General features: G+C 39.9%; 1 protein-coding gene across 1 annotated transcript; it reads right to left on the minus strand.

Annotated features, from left to right (window-relative positions):
• Positions 1–132: 132 nt before the first annotated feature.
• Positions 133–17877, minus strand: LOC106178274 (uncharacterized). Its single transcript, XM_087015837.1, has 23 exons — positions 17289–17877; positions 16744–16887; positions 13651–13740; positions 12945–13040; positions 12467–12610; positions 11380–11559; positions 11042–11182; positions 10454–10660; positions 10089–10223; positions 9664–9870; positions 8946–9320; positions 8384–8518; positions 7799–7933; positions 7350–7556; positions 4652–5026; positions 4101–4235; positions 3584–3655; positions 2888–3088; positions 2400–2525; positions 1979–2077; positions 1715–1837; positions 1302–1415; positions 133–1038 (listed from the first exon to the last, which is right to left on the minus strand). The coding sequence occupies exons 1-23, from the start codon at positions 17443–17445 to the stop codon at positions 860–862; spliced, it is 3777 nt and encodes a 1258-aa protein (XP_086871963.1). The 5' UTR covers positions 17446–17877; the 3' UTR covers positions 133–859.
• Positions 17878–18490: the final 613 nt, after the last annotated feature.

Here is an 18490-nt window from a genome sequence, read left to right on the forward strand (position 1 = left end):
CTGGAATAGTGGTGAACATCATCAAGGTAACAAGAGATACATAGGAACCGATATTATTGCATGTATTTACACTGCATAGCAAATACACACACCATGTGTTGCATGGTGTTTCCAGTAATAAACTAAAATTGATCGAGATTGAAAAGTGTATATAATTTCGAACAAAAAAGAAGTACTCTTGATACGGTGTTTAATATTTGCGTACAATTAAGAAAAGTAAAAATGGACAAAATTTACATAATTATCTTACATTCAAGTTCATACGATGTAGCCTAATTAGGAAATATAAATGCTATAAAAGCCTACATGTACATGCATTTAATAGTTTCTTGAGATGCAGAGTTCAGGAAAAATTGTGTAGAAATCAGACTTTTTAACTTTGTATTTTACCGACCTTGGACACAAGAAAACTAACACAAATCAGGGTGTATTTTCATATGTCTAAAGAAAATGGCGTGTAAGTGCAAATACCAATTTTCAGCTACATGTACGTCTTTGGTGCATGATCTTTCAGCATGTAACAAAACGGGGAAATGTCCCATTTATCCGACAGTAAACTGAGATTAATTCAGATTACCTCATTAACTAATGCTGCCAACATAATTTAAAATTCTGAAAAACATCGACAATAATGTAATACAATTGATCACAAACATTATGCATAACAAAATCTGTTCTACCTACTACTTTGACTTAAAACTGCTTTTCTCTAACTACATGTACAAAGTCGATCCCTTAGTTTATAAACTATTATCTTTAAACAGTTTCTAGTAGAGATTATGCAGTTAGAAAACAGTTCTTTCTTCGTAGTCAACGTTCTTGCCGTTTCGTTCAACGGCACACCAGCAGGCATTAATGTCTATATACCAGCTTTGACCACATCCGGGTCTCTTCGCTTTGTGAGACACAGGGCGAAATTTCCAATAATGTGTAGGATGACGGCACCGGTTACTAAGGCGATCCAAACTGTTAGCGCATCGGTGCCCAAGCCTTGATGTCCAGGGATTTCCAGGGCGAAATTTTCGTGTTCGTCATCATCTAAAAGTTAAAAGGTAAATAGTAAGGAAAAGTGTCAAAGTTTGAAGAATTTGTCCTGTTGATGTCTTTTTAGGGGCCTACTTAGAAATCATTCATAACATGGAAGTATGAGATGCAAGGATCTCCATGTTATCTACTATTACAAATCAACATCTTAGCCGTCAACTTATTCATCTTTTAAACTTTTAAATTGTATCAAAATTATATTTCAGAAAAGTTAAAAGTTCATGCATGGTCAACTTTGTGGTGTGAGTCCTATTTACCAATGCTACGCCGCCGTCTTCCAACGGGTGTTCCAATGCAGCGATAGCTTCCATACGTATTGAGACACGTTTGTCCAGCAGAGCACGGACTTGAAGTAGCACATTCGTCTTCGTCTGAAATGGAAAATGTATGTTGATGATACAAACATATATATATATATATTTTTTTTTTTCTATAACTGTTCCATTCGTTTGAAAGATTAGACGGTATAACTTTGGAAAAAGGTGCTTACAATTTTAAGTTACCAAAGTTAAGAAATGGCATAAAAGCCATATCGGTACTTCTGGCATTCGGCTCCACCCCATGTATACGTTTTGTTTCACCCGAAAAATGCTGCTCATTTGGGATACTGGAATTTTAAATCAACATTAAGTAAAAAAAAAAATAAATAAGAAGTTTAAAATTCGGTTACCTAGGCAACTGTGTCCGTCGTCGGCCAGAGTGAATCCTGTACGACACGTGCATATGTAACTTCCAACGGTGTCAGTGCAGTTATGGTGGCACCCGCCGTTATTCGTGTTACACTCGTTGTCATCTGAAATTTATCAAAATATAAAATCCTCAATAATTTGTTCTGACTGACTTAATGCATAAGATATTGTTGAAGTTTTCAGATTTTTTACTATATAAATGTCTAGGTCTATTTAATGACTTAAAGCATCGGTTACATACTTACTGGCACAGTCGGTTCCGTTTACAGATACAGCCACGCCGTTTATATGACAGATGCACTGGATACCAGCGTCCAAGGTATGAATGCAGTTGACATTTTCAACTAGAAAACAATGAAGGCTGTGGAATAGGATTTCATACAATAAAATGAAACACCAAATTTGTTACAGGGCGTAAATATGTTTTTAGCCAAAGTGCACATGACGCCCACATGTAGGCCTACATAAATGACTTATTAGTTAATCCTGCATTAGTAAAAACCTTGTATGATCTATTACTATTAGGCTTAACCATACATACAGAGATGCAACCTGATGACAGAGTTCAGTAGGGCCTACCTGTTCTAACGACATTTACCGTACATGTATAATATATGTGTATTGTTTAAAATGATGGACACAGCCATTTGAGAGTACTATACTTACTGGTGCATCCTGGTATGGTGAGAGGAACCAGTTTGAAGCCAGTCTCACAGAGGCAGCAGTAGCCGTCGTATATGTCCACGCAAATATGGGAACAATTGCCATTGTTGTCCAGACATTCATTGATGGCTGGTGAACAAATACATAACTATTAGGATACAAAGACATATCGAATAAATCAAATTCTGGGGGCTTAAAAAGAATCTTTAAATATACATTTGTGAACTAAATTTCTAACTGCGCATCAAAACGAAGTGCGCTTTTTATATTTTTGATTTTTTTAATAAATGATAAACGTATACTGACAAGTCCTGTCTATTCATGCACTTATATGAAGAATATATCGTTTGACAACATCGTAATGCAGTTACCCTAAATATATCATAAAGGCAACTATTCCAAGGTGAAAATAACCACACCATGAAAGTGTATCCTAGGAAATTGCTTTTTTTTCAGTCTGTGTGTGAATGAAAACCATATATACAGCTTACCGTAGGGAGATGCTTGTCCAGGTGGCCCGGGGGGTCCCGGGGGTCCTCCTGGTGGTCCTGGGGGTCCGGGTGGACCCTGGGGGCCCAAAGAGCCAGATGGTCCAGTAGGTCCAGTGTCTCCTGTAATTCCTTGAACGCCGGGTTGACCGGAAGTGCCTGGCATTCCAGTGTCTCCTTGACGACCGTTTGCACCAGCGGCACCTGGCGTGGAATAATAATAAATTTAGACTTTGTCTAGGTAGCCCAATATCCGAAATATCCCCTTTCACCTATCTGGCATTTAAAAAGTCATCATTATTATTAAAAATAATAGCATTATTATTTTTGTAATTTGGAGCGTAAGCTAATTGTTATGAGATCTTATGAAAAATGTTCCATGATTTGTCATACATGCCCCCCCCTTTGTGTGATATTAGAAAAAAGAACTACCAGCATTATTTCCAATCACGATTCACGTGATAACAGTTGTCTACATTTGTATTCAAAGATCTGAGTCTGAGGTGACCACGTTTTAATATTAAGTCAGAAATACATGTATTAACGCGATATTCTTGGTTAGTGGGATATGTAGAATATAAACAATTTATCAATAAATAATACGAAGAACATTATCAATATTTATAACACGTCAAATCAAAGTTCATGACTTTAAATGTAATCTCTTTCAAATACGAAAACAGGACCATTGGTATGTACCTGTGATTCCAGTGATACCGGTCTGTCCAGTTGGTCCAGTCTGACCAGCTGGTCCAGTGAGACCAGCGATACCTGTAAAGGAAAACATTAATCATAATGGCTAGTTCCAGCAATGCATGGGAAATCTGGTGCCCTTTTTTGGGTCACATACTGTACATTCACAATAACCACTTTGATAAATTCAGATTTAATATGGGCAAGTTTAAGTAAGAGAAACTCTTGGCCAAAGTAATGTTTATAATGATAGATAGATTGTCATTGAATTATAACTAATGCCTTTATTAAGAAATAGATAAAAACAATAATTATGACAATACGGCATAATTCTTAGGTATGTAATGAAATACTTGATTCACCATAAAATTCACAACTCATTTAAAAGTTGTGTTTAAATTCTGCAGTTAATTGATATTTATCATTTTGCTGTCCCTGTTACACTTATAACCATTTTAACCATATAATTATGCCATAATAACCATGATAAACCATATAAATAGACATTTGTGTCAATATTTACCTTGGACTCCAGTCGCTCCCACGGGGCCCTGTTGGCCCTGTTCTCCTTTGACTCCTTGTGGCCCCTGTGGCCCGGTTGGCCCCAATGACCCTGTTGGGCCCTGTGAACCCTGACCGCCCGTTACTCCTATCTCGCCTGAAAAATGATATTTTACAGGTCAAAATTTTTGTCACACTGAAAGATGAACTACGAAAAGCAGTCAGTGTTTTTTTTATCATAGTGCCATGTGCTGTAAAAATCACCCAGCCCATTGGTATTAAAGGTGTTTCATGTATAATAGAATCAAATGTATCTAATAACGTATACTGTGGTTAGATATTTCGCCACTTTTTTCATAACCTTTTCCAAAGAAACAGTTGCTTTATTTAGAAGGCTGGTCTGATGACATGCTTCATATCTTTTCTGTGTAAATGTTGTACTATAGAATCAGAAAAGCTTTATCTTCTACTCCATCTTTAATGAATCGACAAAACATTCAAAATAATGACAAATATGTTCTAATGAAAAATTTAAAAACGTCAGTTTACAGGAAGGCACGGAAATTTGGATACCTTTCTGTCCCTTCTGCCCGGCGACTCCTTGACTGCCAGTAGGTCCAGTTTGACCCGTCTGTCCAGTAACTCCCTGTGGTCCTTGCGAGCCTGGAATACCAGCGTCTCCCTGAGGTCCGCGCTGCCCAGTATTACCCGTGGACCCCGTGGCACCGGGCGGGCCCTGCAGACCCACGGCTCCTTGATCTCCCTTCTGGCCCTGTATCCCGTTTTCTCCCTTAGGCCCTGCCGGACCCATGGCCCCTGTTGCTCCGGGGCTACCGGCATCACCTTTTATGCCGACCCCAGTTTCACCACGCTCTCCCTTCTGGCCCTGATCTCCTTGGACGCCCTGGGGTCCGGCCACACCCTGGGGTCCGGCCACGCCACGGGGACCTGGGGAGGTGGCACAAGAAAATGACATTAAATTAAGCTACAGGGTTACTACTTAATATGGAATATTTTTTATAATTGTTATTTTTGAGTGCTGATTAAATATTTTTTGGCCTGATTCATCAAAAAAGTATATCACTGAGTGAGAAAAACATCCAGTCTTCTGTTGTGAGATATTTTGGTCAATAATATCAAATCTGACATAAGATGTCATTCAAAAGAAAAGAACACCCCCAGAAAACCATATCAACAGTTTGATGTCAGTATTAACTTTAAGCTAAGATATTAAAGAAAATGATAGCCTCCGGACAGTGATATGTAACACAGTCAAAGAAATCATTACAGTAAATCATGAAAAGTCATCAATAGCGGGTATGACCTCCAGCAGCCGCTTGGAGCGCCCTCATCCTACATGCCATACCCTGTGACAAGTTTATTAGAGTTTGGATGGGGATATCATTCCACGCAGTGATATTTTCCTGTCGCATTTCATCACTATTTACCGGCCGATGACCATAGCTATTAATTCGCCGAGTTACTTCCGCTCACAGATTTTCAATTGGGTTCATTACTGGGGAGTTTGCAGGCCAGGGCAGTTGCTGAACCCATTGGTTTTGAAGAAAAACAGTGATTCTGCGAGCTCGATGTGGGGTTGCACAGTCGTCTTGGTACACAAAGTTGTTCCTGAAGATGACTCTTACAAATCGAAGCATTGTTTGCTGTAGAATGTCTCTGTAGGAACCCTGGTTGAGGTTGCCGCCTAGAAAAACCAACTGGTTCTGGGCACCGGCATGGAATGCGCCCCAAACAGAGACGTTACCACCCCCTGCTTGCACCCTAGGTAGTACACAATCATCGTTTTATGCCTCTCGTACACGTCGGCGGACACGGATTCGACAGTCAACCCCCAAATTCCATATCTGGCCTCATCACTGAAAACGACGTGATTCCAGTGTTTTGGCTGCAAACGCACGTGGTCCCCAGCCCATTGCAGACGTCGCTGTATATGACCTGCTGTTTACAGTGGTTTCCGTACTGGTCTTCGTGCAAAATAAACAGTTTGCTGTAATCTCTTGTTCACAAGGGACCTTGAAACGGGCGTTTGAAAGGCATTCTGCCACCCTTTTTTTAGGACACTGGTTGTCTTTGTACGACCAGCACTGCGCACTCTAAGGAGAAGGCGATCCTGTCTTCTTGGTGTGGTACGCGGACACCCTGGTGGAAGTATTGGAGTAGGTGCTCCTGTTGTGGCATTTGTTTGGAGGACTTTACTAACGGTTCCTGAAAAATGTTGAATTGTCTGGCAATGGCTGTCCGTTTCTAGACATTTTCTCTGAGAGCAAGAATCCCATAGTAAGCTGCGTTGCTTAGCTGTCGAACCATATCTTCTCTAAGGTACCTAACAATTTTCAGAGCGATCCCTTTGTTGCTTCTCTAAATACACTCCAAAGATTGACCAAACCCATGCGTTTTTATACAAGATCAGAAATTGCCGAAAAGACCACCCCTCACATTTCTGACCACAGAACATGCAACTGCTTACATTAATTGTTTCGAAAGTTGCATGGTAATTAGGTAACACACCTGGCTACACATAAAGTGACACCTCAGTTTTGGATTTAAAAGAGTAAGAGAGAAAATAAATACTTTGTAGAAAATTTACTCGCCAAAAAATAATATTCCATATTAAGTAGTAACCCTGTACATATACTGTACCAGTACTGGTAAGATGCATTTGAATGCTGTTCTAAATGGCGAATAAAATTGACTGTCAACTTCCAACATTCTGGTTTAAAAAACTGGTTTTCTGTGTTGCAGTCTATTATGTTAATCAGCAGGATATTGATTGCCTCTACAGTTTACCGTATATTACAAATGTTGCTACATGTATTTGGAAATGATAACTGGGGCACTACCATTAGTGTGTGGGGGTGGTAGGCTCATGCCTTAGTTAAAACCAACCCCATAAAAATAACAGGATTGAGGACCAGGCCCAATTTAGTAGTGTACAAGGTAGATGTCTAGATATCTCTATAATGAGAACTCCAGTGAGCAAACAACTATAAAATGGATTGCGGTAGAGGTGTCTCGCCTTGCTGCATCGTGGGGCTTAAAATAACGAGTGGGAAGAACACTGCTCTGTTTAATGTGGTGGTTAGGCGTGAACTGTTTGTAGATGTTCACACACACACACTCGCGCACACGCACACACACACGTGCACGCAAGCACACACGCACACACGCACACACATGAAGCGTTATTTTTAAGACAAGAGCCAATATCCTAGTATGCTGCGTGTAGTGTATATTGGATTTGAACACCTACCTTGAGGACCGGGGGCCCCAGTTGCTCCATTAGCTCCAGTCACTCCAGCAGGCCCAGGGGCACCTGTCTGGCCGACCAAACCCTGTACACCCTGAATACCCCTGGCTCCTTGTTCTCCCTTGGCACCCTGGGCGCCATTTGCACCTGCACTTCCCTGGTCGCCTTTGGCACCAGCTGGGCCTTGTGACCCAGGGGAACCGGTGGCACCTTGGTAAATGTAAGTTATAACTTTTACGTTGTTTGATTTAATAATGCTACAATAATTGAGATTTAAAAATTGACATTCTGAATCTTTAAATGGGGTTGAGTGATGGGATCAGTAAACGTTTTAATAGGTGGAAGCTTGTAAAAAGCAACTTGATATTCCGATAAAATCAGTCGTATATTCCATGTAAGGAATATATATATTACTCTTTCTGAATATACTTTGAAAAATGAAAATAACTTACCAGGGCTCCCTGTCTGACCAACAGCTCCAGTGTTTCCAGTTTGACCACGTTGACCCTCTGGACCTGCTGCACCCTGAATGCCCTGCTCTCCCTTTTGACCAATGGCTCCGGCCGCGCCTCTGTCGCCCTTTGAACCTGATATTGAATTATACGTTTACTTCATTTATAATTTACATTTTGTTATCGTATTCATTACCTTGTTCTTTTAAAGGCACTATCGACACCGTCTTGGCTTACGATATATTTAGACGCTTCTAGCAACATGCTTTGAGGCACACTGATCTAGTGGAAAGAAAAGAACGCTCAGGGTCTAGTTACCTTAATTGTGAAATGGATCATGTTAACATGTAGTCGCTTTGTGTTTCGACAATACCTTTATCCTTATTTTTAACCAGATATATACAGGTAAGTTTTTCTTGCTTCTTTCATGGGTGTATACATGGAAGGCATCAGCTGATTCATCCCCAGTCAAAATAGACATTTTTTCCTCTGCTTGTCAAGGTCAACTTTGCGTTGCAAATAAGGTGTGGTTTCGGACCTAAAGCCAAATGAAACATGAAACATGATTAAGCAGTCTGATGTTACCTTGTGGTCCAACTGATCCCTGGGCACCGGCAGCACCCTGGGGGCCCACGTCTCCTTTAGCTCCCTGAGCCCCAGCGGCACCGGTATTACCAGTGCTACCAGCATCGCCCTTTTGGCCTGGGGCCCCGGCCTCACCTAGAAGTATGTACGAACTTTTGTTAAACCAGGGATAAGAGAATGCAAAGATTGTACGTGATCAAAATATATTACTGTAGCCCAATCATTAACTCATTTTAAAACCAACCAACAAAGACTAGAAGAAAAATAAATAATATAAAAAAACTTTAAAAGCAACGGTTTGCACAAAAGACATAAAACTTCGCTTCCGTTTTCATCCAGTTATACGCATGGTAGCTTACGAATTATTTTATGCACAGTGTATTTATACTTCTTTCCATATTTCTTGATCTATATTTCAATCTTCCATTTTTTTTACTTTAAATTTGATAAGATTTTTGATCGATTGACTGTTTGATTGGCCGGTTTACTGAACGATTCATTGATTGAATATCAATATAACAAATACTCCATCCGGACAGCTGCAATAAAACCCGGAGCCTACCCTTCTGTCCTTGCGGCCCGGCAGCACCAGCGGGGCCACCTGGCCCGACTTGGCCCTGGATCCCCTGAATACCCTGCTGACCCTGGACCCCCTGGGCCCCTTTTTCTCCCTGGGGTCCAGCCGGCCCCGTGTCTCCAGTCTGTCCCCGCACACCCTGGACGCCTTGAAGACCGGTGTCTCCTCTCGCCCCTTGGCTACCAGGCTCGCCTTTGGATCCGGCCGGCCCTTGGGTTCCTTGGGCCCCTGTAGCACCTGGGCCACCCTGGGCACCTGGGGCTCCTACACCTTGGTCTCCTTTCTGGCCCTTGGCACCCGCGTTACCCTGTATTCCCTGCAAACCGATGGGTCCTTCTGGTCCAGCAATGCCTTGGACGCCTATATTAAAAGTGGCACCATGCACAGTTACTTATTTCTTGGATAAACTGTCATAAGTGCAGTACATGTAGTTTCAATATCGAGTAGCATGTTTTTAGAAAATACTGTAAGTCCGTCATACAGACACCAAGTTATCTGTTTAGGGTCCCCTTTTCTGTCTCCACAAATAAAACTATTACGTAGCTTTGTTGGATATAATTGTGTTGCTTAAATTGATTTATTTTTTACATTAATAATATACTGCTTATCGTCCTTGACGACATACAAGTGACGTTTCCGATTTTTGCATATAAGCACTGCGCCACAAGACAAAATGGAAAACAACTTCATAACGAATACCCACCTTTTTGTCCAGTAGCTCCAGGTTCACCTTTAGATCCCTGGGCTCCGGTTATTCCCTGAGGGCCAATAGCGCCCGGAGCTCCGTTAGGTCCAGCTGCTCCAGCGGTCCCGACCTCTCCCTTCTGTCCCTGGGCACCGTTAATCCCGTTGCTCCCTGCATTGCCTTTGTCGCCCTTCGCTCCGACTGAACCAGCAGGGCCTGTTTGACCTGAATTTTTAGATGGAAATGATTATAAATGTAGATTATGAATCCATATTAATTTCATTATTTAAGAATATTCCCATTGGATGCTCATACTAACATTGCTGCTCTCCCTCTCTCTCTCTCTCTCTCTCTCTCTCTCTCTCTCTCTCTGTGTGTGTGTGTGTGCGTGCGTGCGAGAGAGCACGCACACGCACTTAATCTTCACGTCATCACATGCTTACCTGTGCCACCTGTCTGTCCTGTTGGACCACCCGGACCCACGCTACCCTGTGGTCCCACTGCCCCCTGGTCCCCTTTATTGCCCTTGAATCCTGCTTCTCCTTTGGAACCCACGGGGCCGACGTCTCCCTTTTGACCTTTGGAATACAAAATATTGGAGTAAAACGTGCACAGTTTTTTATTTTTTATTTTACAATAAACAGTAATTTCGGAATTATTTTGTATTACATTAACATGAAAATATTATTAATCAAATTTGGAGTGTAGTATATATGTGTTATGAAGAAGTGATAGCGGAGGAACCAATAAACACTGTACATATACATACGCCTACAGGGGGCACATGGCTACATTTACTCGTACATACCTGGGATACCTATAGGTCCCTGTGCGCCTTGCTCTCCCTTAGGTCCATCGGCTCCAGTGACGCCGGCATTACCAGCTGGACCCCGCAGGCCCATGGCTCCTTGAGGACCGGGCTCACCCTTGCCACCCTTGCTACCCGCTGAGCCCACTGCCCCAGCTATACCCTGCACACCGCGCTCTCCCTTGGCGCCTGTTGGCCCTGGGGGTCCTGAAACCGGATAGCATGACATCATCATGGGATCAGCTAATCTTTATACCGCTCGGTGTATAAGGTGTATAAGTGCATGTGAATTATAATGGATATACACTATAGATATAGATAAATTGATGTATTGTATGGATATTGGCATGGGTATGGATGCATGTACAGGTTTGCTTAACATCGGCACTAGTTTGGAGAATATCTCAGTCACCTGCGTTTCGAGATGATTACACCGTATGTAGTACTTAGAATGATTTATCAGTTTGTTCTGTTTAATTCAATTCATGGCTTGGATTACAATTAGAAAAAAAGAGAGAAAAATTATGTAATCATTAATTTTGAAGTATGGATGACAGGGAACAAAATGCACTATGACGAAAAACTCACCTGCGTTTCCTTGAACTCCCTGCAATCCGGTCTGTCCACTGGCGCCTGTCTGGCCAGCTGGTCCGGTCTGGCCGAATCCGGTGGGTCCTTGAGGGCCCGTTGCACCTTCGGGACCGGCTGGACCTTGGTTACCAGTTTGACCTTTTGAAAATGAAACAGCAATATTGTTATGAAGAAGTTGATGATCTTAATGAAGATTATAGAACAGACAAACCTACATCAAAATATATTGGTTTCTTTAGAAATAGAAAAGGGATATTTTTTCAATGTCGGTAACGAGGAATGACCGTCACAATATATTAAACTTGAAAGGCCTTTCTACCTGCGGGAAACCATACCTTGTGGTCCGGGGTTTCCTTGCTCTCCCTTGTTCCCCGTGGCTCCAACTGGTCCTTGAGCTCCTGCAGGTCCCACAAGACCCTGCTCACCCTTCTGACCAACCTCTCCTTTCTGGCCTGGACTGCCTGTTGCACCCTGCGGCCCGGCCGGTCCGGCGACACCCTGAACACCCGCGGGTCCTGAGAAGATTGATAGAATAGTTCTCATTATTAGTTTACTAATACATGCTGTATAGATGGTATGTGCCTTGAATTACCTGTATATGTCGTGCTTTAAAAGTCAAGGAGATGTGAAAGCATTAGTACATGTGTGGTATATGATGTCATAAAATATGATTAATTTTGCGACAATTTAGTGAAACATGTTAATTTTCTTTAAAATATCTTTTTGGACAAGAAGTGGCATTTAAGTTCTATGGTGATCATGGTCTCTGTGTAGTTGACATTAATGACACGTCATGTAACGTCATATCAGTTGTGTCGCTGCCCCGGCTTGCCTGGTGACACCCTTGGTACTAAATCCTGTCAAGTGTATTAGGCAAGTGCGTCCACGGCAACAGAGAGACTGAGTTACGCCTCAGTGCTGTAGTTCAAACATCGTGAAAACGCCCACCAAAAGAGATCTCCAGGTAAAACTTGTAATTACCTTTTGAGAACAACTAATATTAATTTCAAAGGTCAGGGGAGCTTAGTTTCGTAAATATTTGTCCGAGTCTAAAATAGATCACTTCAAAAACTTGTTTGGATGGTCAATAAGATATAGAGAGTCATCGAGAAAAGTCGAACACAATTTTAAAAATAGATTGAAATGCATCTCCAGGATGTCTTGAAAGACTTTGCAACATGGATTTGGTCATTTTTAAAATGTATAATAAATAAATAAATAAATAAATAAATAAATAAATAAATAAATAAATAAATAAATAAATAAAAACGAACAAATGAATCAATACCTACATAAATGAAAAAATACCCAAAGGAATGAAAGGCTAAACAGATATATATAGATAAATAAAACACGAAACAATCAAATAAATGATTTAAAACACTAAATTACTGTAAACAATTCCACCGTGTATTTGCATACCTTGAAGACCTTGGGGTCCCATGGGTCCTGCCACCCCAGCACTACCCTGACTCCCCTTCTCTCCCTGGGCTCCCTTCTGTCCCTGCAACCCGGGCAATCCCTGGGGACCCACGGGTCCTGCTGCCCCCATAGGTCCGTTGCCGCCTTTAAAGTATGAAGAAATATATAAAAGTGTATATATTAATGGTTAGTATCTATTTTGTTATTGCATAGGTATTTAGAGGTTCTGATTATGATCAAGCGTGCCTGAATATATCCTGACATTGTGAATATCTTAAATAGACTTTGATATTTCAGATCAGTATGTTTCTGTGAATTATGTAGAGCATTTTGTCACAAATATAATATAGAACGCAAAATTAACCACTTTCAATCTGTTTACAAACTTAAATATTAATATGTATAAAGAAAATGTAAAGCTGGCACAATTTACCATATAATTGCTAAAACACCTAAGTTAGTTCATAGCAATACGCACCTTGAAGTCCGGTCGGTCCCGGGGGTCCACCTGGACCTGCTGGTCCCTGGGGTCCTGTGGGTCCAGGCACGTTGACCACCTGAACACCGGGATTTACTAGAATAATAGTACAATATTTTACAATTATGACCAAACTGTCCGTAGTTAAAGAACAAGCCAATGTTTTATCAAAATGGGCAGTGTTATGCACAGAATAGTATTATCTAGCATTGACTATAGGCCCAAGAAGGGAATGTGTAATGCCTCTCCTCGCTTGCTCAACGGCTTAAGGTTAAGATCTTTATTTTTACACAACAATGCGTCACAAATGATTGCAAAGAGATGTAGGCCCATGTTGCAAATTACTGGACGGTATAGCCCCAATGATGATGCACGCCTGATTTAATCCATAAGGTCGTACGTAAACCTCCGCCCACCCTACCGCCGCCGGATTCCAAGGCGGAACTGTACAGGATGAACAAATACACAAAATAAAGAACAATGTTTGTGTAGGTTAAAGAATGAATAAAGAATGTACACATTCCGATTTTAAAGACCTTCTAAAGAGCGCTTTTTTAGCCTTGGGATAATTGCAATGTGATATTGTAAATACAAGCCAGAGAGCAAAAAATTCGTACAATCGATGCATTTAAATTCTAAAATTAAACACTAAATTCGAACACGAGAAACTTTGGTGATATTTAATATTTGTACTCCGTATACTTACCTTGTGCGGTGATACAGAGGCCTTTTCCTTTGTAACATTCGATGTTGGCTCTCCCACCACCTGTTGCATTATTGGATAGAACTACAACGACTGAAAAACATAAAATTATAGAACATTTTGCCACGTGTATGTAAATAAATTAAGGATAATCTTCTTTGGACAGGGAAGAAATTCTCCAAATATTTTTTGACTCCTTAATCGTAATTTACACAGGTACATGTATGTATGTTATTTATTTAGAAATTCTACCAGACTGCAGAAAAGGACATTCAATTATTGCGACAACTGAAACAATTCTTTACAGATACATTTGTATATGTATATCGTTCGAGACCGGGAATATTCACGAAAATGGTAGGATAACACCTGTTGCACAGGGTATGATAAAAAAAGTATACTATTGTTGCCGTGCTCTTACGAAGACCCATTCCAAAAATGTATTCACACACGCTTCATTTCAAATGAATTTACTCGAACTAAGGTAAACACATTTTCCTATTCACCGGAGCCCTAGATATGAAAAAAAGGATACAACACCAGGGGAACTTGGTATAACCATACATTGTATAACATTGTGTTTAATATTAGAACAGAGCTGTGAACAAATATGAGGGATCTTGACCTAATGAGTACAGAAACACATTTGTGAAAATTGATACAGTATACATTTTTTTTCACCTTTTTATCTTTATTCGTATAAAAAGAGCAAAAACTTATGAGCAACAAGGCAATCCAAATACTTAAATCCACTCTGAGTCAACGACTACAAATGTTAACCCACTTTAAAAATGTATTTCTTATAGCTCCTTATTTAGTCTTATGTAATTTTACCGATGTCATTTTTTAACTTTAATAACCAGCCTGTTACTGTGAACCCATAGATGTATTAACTGTAAGATCAGATTTATTGTAATTTTTGCCGGGAATGTTTGTAGACAAACCGATCAAACACAACGGTGTGACCTCGGAAATAACTTTTTCGGAGACTTTCAAAAATGCTTCGAAGGAAAACTAGCACCTATTGAAAGGCATGTTACTTAACAGATCAGGACTTCTGTAAACGACTACCTTTTGAATTTGCTACGAATGGCGTTATTACATCGATAATGTCATGCCTCGGCGCCTTTTCGTTGTGTATATCCCCAGCATAAACAAAGATATCGAACCCATGTTTTGTTTCAATGGGATGTTGACAATGGTCAAACATTTTCAACAAAAATGGACTCGATGACCGGAGGCAAAAGTAAATTTTAAAAGTAAATCCCGCCCTTTTAAAATTAACTTGTCGCGTTCATCTGATCTTATCCGGTGTCACTTTGAGGTTTTAAACTCTCTTTCAAAACTCAAAGAACGACTTCATCCTTTCTATTTTCTTACGTTGTATTTGTTGCAAAAAAAAAAAAAGGAATATATAGCAACCAAGCCTGTATATATTTTTACCAACTGATAGAATATTAGTAAAATGCATGGCTGTTATTAAAAAACAGACCAGCTTATTTCACAGCACATGTACTCGTAAAAGGTATAGCAACACCCCTCCTGACAGTCAGCTGCACGAGGACCCCTGCCTGGCTATATCAGTACTACCGACGCTGGATACGTCTCGCACATAGACCAGAATACATGAATTAACAAGTACCGGTGAATCTTACACCTAGTATAAATCTTCTCCATAATTCAATCACCCTGAAATTTATCCCTCTGATATGGACATTCGATCACTATAATCCGCAGTTTTCTTTTGACCTGGGACGAAGACGCTTAAACCTGTTGAGGTTAGAGTTAGCCTTCGAGAAAACAAACTGAAGTTGTATGCTAAGAAAATTTAATTGATATTTATTTGCATGTTAAACATCTGATCCGCTGAATTGATTTAGCGCGCCGCTTATTCTGAAGATGTAGAGTTTTTAAAGAGCTATCTCTTGATGATTTTCTATCTTCTTCAAGGCATGGGCACTTTATAATTGTTACTACAGTATCCTCTATGCCTCACTGTGCTGAAAAATCCCTCTTTACAACCTATAATTTGGCCAATCTTCCATGCTAAAGGTTTTGTTGAGTATGGCCGTGTCAGGTATCTTTTACAATGGAGTCATTGAGAGAAAATACATGGCTATCATAAACATGACAGAATTTGAAACTTACGCATTCTTTGCGACCAAGGTGTAACAACATAGGCACATAATATATGTTATAGTATAGTGGGAATAAGTCTACGGTCTTTTATATGCTATCCTAAGTTTTTATGTGCGATAGCAATTTCTGAAAAAATCACTCATTAATTCATTCATTCATTCATTCGTCAACAAAAATAGTATCGTCCGATAAACGAATAGATTTCCCTTGAAGATGTCAACAGTTAAAGTTACTGTTATAAGGCAGGGACGTTCAAATGTTCATACTTTCTCCATGCACACATGTACTAGTACGGCAACAGCATGCCCCCGATATATAGTGATGTTATGAATGATTATAAGTGATGATACTACTAAGATCGAGGCCCTCATGTGGGGACAAGTATGTATGCGGGTGAATGTGCGAGTGATATTGGTATTAACGAGGGTAAATCATGCGGTGTTTTTAATATAATACATCAAATGTTTTTTATCTGTATTTAGGAAAATCAGTTGCTTATGTGTGGTCAATTTAATTATTTATTGACATAACAATATACTATCAGAGACACGGTTATATTGCATGTAAGTATATAGAGTGATACTACTCTGCTAGTTAAGCTGTTGTATTACTATATTAATTGTTGGAGTATTCATGACTGTATGTTATGTTATCATGTCAATAAAAAAATCGTCGCCCTCGAGTAATCATTGTGCGGGGTTTTTTTTATTATTATATTATCAATTCGTGGCTAATTGCTGCTGTTATCCTTTACAACACAGCGACACAATAACGATTCATTGTATAACTATCAAAACACTGTCGACAAAGAAAATCCCCTCCACACAATATATATCAGTGTAATACTTGAGTTTGGCAAATAGATCAATATTATATTTTAAAATAAGGAATGTTACAAATTATTGTCAATATGCTATTTACGGAGTGCAAGGATGACAAAAAGACTTAACGACTCACCTCCTTCAAGCAGTAACACCGCCAATACCAGAAAGGGTGTGGCCCCGTTGCGACCGGCCATTTTTAAAGAGACGATGCCGCCTGATTTGCGTGTCTTAAGGTAACCAGATATAGCTGTCGTAGTCTGCGTGTTCCTGCCAACAGCTTAAATCAAAATAGAACGCAGGTATTTTTAAAGGATACCTTTATTTGAAAAACTTGATATTGCGTGTTCAGTGAATAAAACCTACGAGGCGTATATTACGTAATGACCCCATTTTGTGAATAAACTATGCATTAAACTGACATTTGATATTATGCCACGATAGAGTCAAACATAAACTGTCAATTTTTAAAAAAAGCACACATTTTTGCTTTCATAAAAATACAAGTGACCCGTACGCTAACACCCGTAAGATTACTCTTTCCCAATACCATTAAACACCACCCTGAGCAGAGTTCTAATTCAAATACTTAACTGTCAAGTTTATTATTATGAGTATTCACTAATAAATTCCACTATGAAAAGATACTATTAAATAACTGAAGTGTATATACAGTCTTACCGTGCTCTATCCGATTATAAATGCGGTCCTCGGGTTGACGCCCTTTCGATGCGGCCTTAGCTTTGGGACGCTCTAAGAGAGAGTGGGTTAAGACAGCCTCCCCTTTTCCATGCACAAACAAACAGGGCCAATACGATAACAAAACACGCGTATGCATGCCATTGCGTGGACTTATTTCTTACTTTCTCAAGGGGTCCCATTGTTATGTGATCACTGAGTCGATCCGTATGATTGCATTGTAGATTTAAAGGTAAAGGTTTCGATGCTTTGTAAGCTGAACTCTTACGCGATGAACAGTGACCAGGGCAACTTTGTCAAAGAGCAGGATCAGCGTTGAGCAAGAAGACATGTACAGTGCTGAATGATATCTTCATATGTTTAAAAGGGGCACAAAGGCACCGACTTTCGGAATACTACTAAGCCATTCCCTGAAGTCACCCAAGATTGAATAATAAAACATTTAATTAACTTTATAATTTTGCTTCTGTCTAACAAAGTACTGCTAGCCTCGACGCACTGATAACAAATTCAATTAGTACGATTGATGTAGAACGCTTAATTGGTAGGATTCATTTGCACAAGAATGAATCCAATTAAATCTTCAAGATCATTGAGGTACCAGCACAGTATGCCATTATAATTATTGTGTAGCTGTTATATTTCATTTGTAACAAACGCAACTTTTCACAAGTAACAACTGGTACATTTTACTGTAAAATGTGTTTATCTTTAATTGGTTTTAAAGCTCCTAGAGCCCAGCACATACCCTGTGTTTGAGGTCAAACATATATATTTTATTTTATTTCAACTCTCTCCTCAATGAAGATGAAGCACTTGCCTTAAAGCTTTTAATGGTTATAAAGAAAAACAAAGATGATAATTAGTTATAGCGTTTTTAAGCGATAAGAATATACCTTTTTTGAAACCTGAATTTTAAGGTCCTCATGGGGAGTTCACTATATGTCAGTGTACGGACATACAGAAGTACAGGCAGAATAGAGCACAGTGTAGTCAATATCCCCAGGTGTGATATTCTACATTGTTATTGAGCGTGTGAAGCGCGCTGTTGAAGTATTAGTTGAAGTATTAGTTCAGGCAGCGCTGTGGGTTTTTACATTGTTGGCTTTCGTTCTCTCTTTAGGTCACTGTTTATTGTTTTGCGACTCAAAAGGGTTGATTTCACAAAGACAGTTATACTGTAC

This window comes from Lingula anatina, chromosome 6 (genome assembly GCF_051362555.1).
Source record: "Lingula anatina isolate TDL-2025a chromosome 6, LinAna3.0, whole genome shotgun sequence".
NCBI classification, from domain to species: Eukaryota; Metazoa; Brachiopoda; class Lingulata; order Lingulida; family Lingulidae; genus Lingula; species Lingula anatina.